This window comes from Temnothorax americanus, unplaced genomic scaffold (assembly GCF_048541705.1).
Source record: "Temnothorax americanus isolate GAGA-0224 unplaced genomic scaffold, ASM4854170v1 Scaffold92, whole genome shotgun sequence".
NCBI classification, from domain to species: Eukaryota; Metazoa; Arthropoda; class Insecta; order Hymenoptera; family Formicidae; genus Temnothorax; species Temnothorax americanus.
Genome location: NW_027509815.1, coordinates 490,146 through 497,506, shown reverse-complemented (window position 1 = coordinate 497,506; position 7,361 = coordinate 490,146). Strand labels below are relative to the sequence as shown.

The 7,361-nt window shown below is 31.1% G+C and overlaps 1 protein-coding gene and 2 long non-coding RNA genes across 3 annotated transcripts; 2 read left to right on the top strand and 1 right to left on the bottom strand.

Moving 5' to 3' along the window:
• The first annotated feature begins 303 nt into the window (after positions 1 to 303).
• On the top strand, positions 304 to 2,051 carry LOC143908319 (uncharacterized). Its single transcript, XM_077425952.1, has one exon. It carries the CDS (start codon positions 549 to 551, stop codon positions 1,971 to 1,973), a length of 1,425 nt encoding a protein of 474 aa, XP_077282078.1. The 5' UTR covers positions 304 to 548; the 3' UTR covers positions 1,974 to 2,051.
• Positions 2,052 to 4,467: 2,416 nt separating this feature from the next.
• On the top strand, positions 4,468 to 5,325 carry LOC143908341 (uncharacterized). Its single transcript, XR_013260107.1, has 3 exons — positions 4,468 to 4,633; positions 4,770 to 4,996; positions 5,101 to 5,325. It is a non-coding gene; the product is annotated as an uncharacterized LOC143908341 (long non-coding RNA).
• Positions 5,326 to 5,636: 311 nt separating this feature from the next.
• Positions 5,637 to 6,843, bottom strand: LOC143908340 (uncharacterized). Its single transcript, XR_013260106.1, has 4 exons — positions 6,602 to 6,843; positions 6,257 to 6,310; positions 5,894 to 6,120; positions 5,637 to 5,789 (listed from the first exon to the last, which is right to left on the bottom strand). It is a non-coding gene; the product is annotated as an uncharacterized LOC143908340 (long non-coding RNA).
• Between the last annotated feature and the right edge of the window lie 518 nt (positions 6,844 to 7,361).

Below are 7,361 nucleotides of genomic sequence, written 5' to 3'. Positions count from 1 at the left end.
ATTATAAGTATGCTGCAACAGATCAATCTTATCTTTTCAAGATTAATATTACCCGATGCACGATGGATAATCGATAATATTTTAAATCCAAAAGATAAGATAGAATTTCATGGAATTTGTCCCAACTGCTGTAAATATATTGGCAAAATAAATGATGTAGAATCTTGCGTAATTTGTGATGTATGTTCCGAAACCATTAATTTAGAAAATCCATCGTCATCAAATATTTTTGTAATGATTGATCCTACAGAAAATATTAAAATTCTATTGGAAGAAAACGCTGAATATTATGAACATTTTTGATGGAAATATGTACAAGTCATTTATAAAAAAATTACCTGAAAATGATAAACATAATTACGTCACAACCATATTTAATACCGACGGGGCACCGAGATTTGAGAGTTCAAATTACTCGATTTGGCCCATATATTTACAGCTAAATGAAATACCTATTCAAACAAAATTGAATAGGATAATCACCTGTGGTATATGGTTCGGACGAAATAAACCCGAAATGACCGCTTTTTTTACATCCATTTACAGAAATGATGACTAAATTAGCAAATCAAGGCATAACATGTAGAATAAACAATGAAGAACGTTTGATTAAAGTATACTCTCTAATTTGTTGTGTGGATTCAGTTGCAAGGGCTCCCATGCAAGGAGTTACATTATTCAATGGGAAGTACGGTTGCAACTGGTGCTTACACCCAGGCGAGTGGTACGAAGGAAGTAATAGGTATCCTATTCTTCAACATACTGTAGAAGAGAGAAATATGAAGAATATGATAAAATTTATGATGAAAATTAATGATAAAGAATGTGCCGATGTATATGGATTAAAGTCTATTTCTCCTCTCATAAACTTACCTTATTTTGATGTTTGTAAAGGATTCGTTCCAGATTATATGCACTGCTGCCTTGCTGGTGTTGGAAAACAGATAACAAATAAATTTTTAGAATCGTTGCCAACATTAAAAATAGAAGAACTAAATAAAATTTTACTAAATGTAAAGGTTCCTCACCAACTAGGCCGATTAAGTAGATCCTTTGCCGATATCAGTGACTGGAAAGCTAAAGAGTGGGAGAACTTTATTTTATATTACAGTTTGCCTTTATTCCGATACGCTTTACCGCAACGCTTTGTGAAGTACTGGAGTTTATTTGTTGAAAGCTTGTACACGCTTTTGAAATGTGACATAAGCCTTGATGAACTTAATAAAGCAGATGAAGACTTACACAAGTTCGTATTTTTAACACAAGAATTATTTTCAAAGAAAGCTATGACGTTCAATATACATCAGCTTATTCACATTTCTGAAAGCGTGTTAAATTGGGGGCCACTTTGGTCTCATTCAACTTTTCCATTCGAATCCGCGAATAAGGATATACTGCAAGCTATCCATTGTGCAAAAGGTGTAAATCTACAGATTGTTTGCTATGTCCATATGCAACAAACTTTACACACTTTGCGTCATCGCATATATCCACAAGCATCTCCGTTAATGATAAATTATTGTGAACAGCTAACAGTGAAAAGAATTAAGAAAAGTTGTAAAGTATCATCCATAACTTACCTGGGAGGTGGAAAATTTATAGATGAAAATATTGCACAAAATTTTGGAATGTCTGCAAAATGTACATTAGCTTATCAGAGAGCTATTATAGATGGTTGTCTTGTGTCATCGAAACAAAACAATAAGCGCTCTGACAACAGCTTTGCAATATTAACTGATAATACCTTTATTCGCATACTTGATTTTTTAGTTGACGATGAAAATAATAAAGAAATCACACTCTGTAATATTGTTAATACTTCAAATAGAATCTGTAACTTTCTAAGTATGGTACGTAATATTGGAAATGAAACCATAGCTATACAAACTAAACAAATTGCACAAATTTGTGTTTTTATTGAAATACTTGAAGAATGTTATATAGCAACGCTGCCTAATATTTATCATTATTAAGTTCTTTTTATATATTCTTTTTCTTGTAAAAATTAAACCATTTTTAATAATTTGAGGTTAAATATAGCCATTTTATCGCTGGAATACTACACTGGCTAGTTTCTACTTTAAAAATGGTTTTGTTTCCTATTAGGTATTATATTGTATTATATTATAAGAAATGTATTATATATTATAAGGATTTAAATCTAAATTGTAATTTTTGTTTTACCTTGAATAAAACATTAATTTTTTTAAAATTTAAGTATTCTCTAATTTACTATAATTACACTTGGCAATGTTTTTATTAATTGTATAAAATAATTTTTTTTTTATATAAAATGGTTAATGAGATCGCATAAGAGATCTCATATGAGGGTCATATATATATGAGGTCTCGTAAAAGATATCATGTGAAGCTGAAATGAGATTTTGGCACAAAATGTCATGTGAGATCGCATACACGAAGCTGTGCGCGAATTAATCAGAACTCTCATATGAGATCACATGCAGGATCACATATGTGTTGTCATACGTATTCTCACGCGATAATTTTTAGCAGGGTTCTAATGAATCTAGAGGATGTTTGCTTCAAATTATTTATTTTTCATACAACTTATATATAATAAATATTTTTAAAAAATCGCGTTAAAAATTTTTTAAAATCGGATTCTATTCTGGCTTAACAAAATTTTCCTTGCTTTATATTTTCGGGAAAAATTTCTAATTTTACAACAATAAACATAAAAAACAAGACTAATTTATTTTAAAAACTGTATAATAAACAAAATTATTGATCAATTTTATATCAGAATTAAGAAAATTTTGAATATTTGATAAGCAAACTTTGTTTAACTGCACTATTAATATGTTTTTAGTATTATTACTATTAAAAGTCAATGTTCTTGATATGGTTGTTTTCAGATTTTTATCTTACGGCAATATATTAAAATCCTCAGCGAATCTAACTTTTACTGTAACGCCAAATATCCTTAAATGTTAAAGAGAGTTAATTATACTTATAACATTAATTTTTCCATCTTGAAGCTGAGACTAATATCAAAAATATCTAAAGTACGGGCAATTTGTATCTATGAAGTGAAACGTACACAATTTTTACCCGGTACTTCTAAGAAACGGAAAGCCCGAGATATTACCTGACAAATTGTAAAACGTTCCGCAGTATCACACGAGATTGGATACGATTTCCGTATCGCGATTTCAATCAATCGAACGTATCAAAAGAATTGGAAATGCAGCGCGCAACGTATAAAATAAATAGTTCGATTATTTTGGAGTAGCCTGCAGTCGATCTGGAACGGTATCGATCAAGTGGAGTACTACATTGTACTGTAAGGGTGGCGTTCCATGACACATATTTTGCGCATAAAGGCCATCGCACACAAAATTGCATAGGATGCATAAATATAGCACAAGACCGCTGGACCAATGAGCATTTTATGTAAATCAATATGGCGACTTTATGCTGGATGCTCATTGGTTTAGCGGTCTTATGCTACGCTTATGCTAAGCTATGCATTTTGTGTGCGATGGCCTTAACGCATAACCAATCAGAAGCGTTGCGCGTTTTCTGTTGCGCTTCTGATTGATTACGCGATATGTTAGGGTCAAAGGACATAACATGGCGTAGCGATATACGACAGTCATAATTGTGGACGTAAGTAACGCACAATCTTTGGCATATTCTGACAGTCAGTCAGAAATATGCCAAAGCTTATGCGTTATGCAGGGTCTACAATGCGAGTCGCAAGAAATTGACCAATCACAGTCGAATTTGAGAAAAATAATCGACTGTGATTGGTCAGTTTCCTACGACCTACGACCCCTGACTCGCATTGTAGAGCCCGCATTATGCTGGGTCTACAATGCGAGTCGTGGGTCGTGGGTCGTAGGTTGTGGAAAATTGACCAATCACAGTCGAATTTGAGGAGAATAATCGACTGTGATTGGTCAATTTTTTGCAACTCGCGATTTGAGACTCGCATTGTAGACCCCATATTACATATGTCCATGACTACGACCGTCGTATATCGCTACACTTACGCGGAAAATATGTATGGTCGTGGCCAAAAAGGTTGTCCGACTTTTTTTTATAAGTTTTGGAACGCACTCTGTCATGTGAGAGTTGATGGTCCCTGCTCACGGCCATAACCTAAAGTTTCGAAGTGACACATTATCGGAGCAGACGGACAGTCTATACAAGGTGTCAGAAAAGTTTAGAATACCAGAAAGAGTAAGCACGTGTATTTGACGTAAGGAACAAAGCCCGTCATAAAGAGGAAAAAGGAGAAGAGGTATATGAACAGAGAATAGTAAGTAAAATGACCAGTGACCAATATTAGAAAAGAAATGTAAGATATATGTTAATAATATACCCATAAAAAAGTATAAATAGATGTTTTAAAAAAATTTATTGGAGTAAAATTTGTTTAAACTAATAAATAGAATATGACGAAATCACATTAAATTTCAATGTAAATTAATAAAAGTCTTGTTAGCATTAATTAAATTAAATTGAATGTAATGTAATCCTGTCATGTTCTATCTGTTATGTCAAACAGTATATTTTATTACAATTGGAAAAATAATATGCATGAATATTACAGAGAAAACAGCGGTTCGAGACGTGGAAGAAAACTTTTAGTCAACGATGGACGCAGGTATGATGATAATAATTAATGTTTAAAACAACATTTTTACACAACACTAATAAATAATTTGTCAGCATAATTAAGAATTGAGAGATTAAATTAAATTAAAATAACTTTAATTAAATTGTCATATGTCTGCTTGCAGGTAAAAGAAGAGGCAGCGTTGAACAGAGGTAAAAGAAGTATACTTAATGGGATCTGTGAGAAAGTTGGAGCTTGCTGTGAAGAAATGTAAGAATCTTCATAAAACTGAAAATCTGCACTTGGAGATGAGAGAAAAAATGAGGGATTCGAAGAACTTGCCGAAGGAGAAGGAAATACGCAATATTAAACAATTAAGAGATATGAAAAATCAACAAATTCAACAACAAGGTAAGCTGCTGAACTGATAAAATTTTTCTTACATTGAGAAATTGTAGTGTATTATATTGCAAAATCGTTAACAAACTAAATCAATTTCTGTTTTAAACCTTTAGGAAAATGAAAAAACTACGCCCAACAGGTGAAGACATCACATAAATATGACAAAATAACAAAGCCAGCCTGCGTTCACAAATTGTGGAAGAATATATACGATTAAGAGGACGATAAGTATAGGCATATATCCACGCGGTAAAAATTTTTTATATAAAAAAAAAACATATATAAATATATATAATTATATATATTTATATATGTTTTTTTAAATGTTTTTTTATGTTAATTATACATACATAACAACTGTTACATTTATACATATATGTTTATATATGGGCAATTTTTTTCTTATTACCTCAAACTTCACCTATTACAAAAAATGCAATGCGAAAATCTTTTTAGTCATTTTTAGATTTTTCTTTTTATTTTCTTCCATAGTATATATTATAGAAGAGAGACAAAAACATGTATGGACATATTTGATATATTTAATTATAAATAAATAAATATATATATATATATAAATTTTTTACATAAAAACAAAAACATATATAAATATATATAATTATATATATTTATATATGTTTTTGTTTTTATATAAAAAATTTTTACCGCGTGGATATATGCCTATACTTATCGTCCTCTTAATCGTATATATTCTTCCACAATTTGTGAACGCAGGCTGGCTTTGTTATTTTGTCATATTTATGTGATGTTTTCACCTGTTGGGCGTAGTTTTTTCATTTTCCTAAACGTTTAAAACAGAAATTGATTTAGTTTGTTAACGATTTTGCAATATAATACACTACAATTTCTCAATGTAAGAAAAATTTTATCAGTTCAGCAGCTTACCTTGTTGTTGAATTTGTTGATTTTTCATACCTCTTAATTGTTTAATATTGCGTATTTCCTTCTCCTTCGGCAAGTTCTTCGAATCCCTCATTTTTTCTCTCATCTCCAAGTGCAGATTTTCAGTTTTATGAAGATTCTTACATTTCTTCACAGCAAGCTCCAACTTTCTCACAGATCCCATTAAGTATACTTCTTTCACCTCTGTTCAACGCTGCCTCTCCTTTTACCTGCAAGCAGACATATGACAATTTAATTAAAGTTATTTTAATTTAATTTAATCTCTCAATTCTTAATTATGCTGACAAATTATTTATTAGTGTTGTGTAAAAATGTTGTTTTAAACATTAATTATTATCATCATACCTGCGTCCATCGTTGACTAAAAGTTTTTTTCCACGTCTCGAACCACTGTTTTCTCTGTAATATTCATGCATATTATTTTTCCAATTGTAATAAAATATACTGTTTGACATAACAGATAGAACATGACAGAATTACATTACATTCAATTTAATTTAATTAATGCTAACAAGACTTTTATTAATTTACATTGAAATCTAATGTGATTTCGTCATATTCTATTTATTAGTTTAAACAAATTTTACTCCAATAAATTTTTTTAAAACATCTATTTATACTTTATGGGTATATTATTAACATATATCTTACATTTCTTTTTTAATATTGGTCACTGGTCATTTTACTTACCATTCTCTGCTCATATTCTTCTTCTCCTTTTTCCTCTTTATGACGGGCTTTGTTCCTTACGTCAAATACACGTGCTTACTCTTTCTGGTATTCTAAACTTTTCTGACACCTTGTATAGACTGTCCGTCTGCTCCGATAATGTGTCACTTCGAAACTTTAGGTTATGGCCGTGAGCAGGGACCATCAACTCTCACATGACAGAGTGCGTTCCAAAACTTATAAAAAAAAGTCGGACAACCTTTTTGGCCACGACCATACTATGGGACATCACCCTAACAAGCATCTTTAGACAAAACTCGCGCGACCGTAGCTAAAGCTAGTGTGGCGGAGGCGGGGGGAGGGGGACTTGAAAGAGACTCAAGTCAAAAATTGACCTCCGCTTGACATGGACAAAATAAGTTTTCTTGCATTATGTACACTCTCACGTTCTCTTTGTCGTTAACTTGATTCAAATAGAAATTACACGAATGTAATTAAATTACGTGAATGTAATTAAATTATGTAAATGTAAATAAATTACATAAATGTAATTAAATTCCGTGAATGTAATTTAATTACATGAATGTAATCTAATTACTTTGATCATCAATTACTTTGAGCAACCGTTACAAATGCTCAAACAAATGAGTAATTCAATGATGTTTAATTACAAATGCTCAAACAAATGAGTAATTCAAAGATGTTTAATTAAAAATGTTCAAAATAATGTGTAATTAAATCCCATTTAATTATTCATTGTTTTGAGCATTTGTAATTCGGT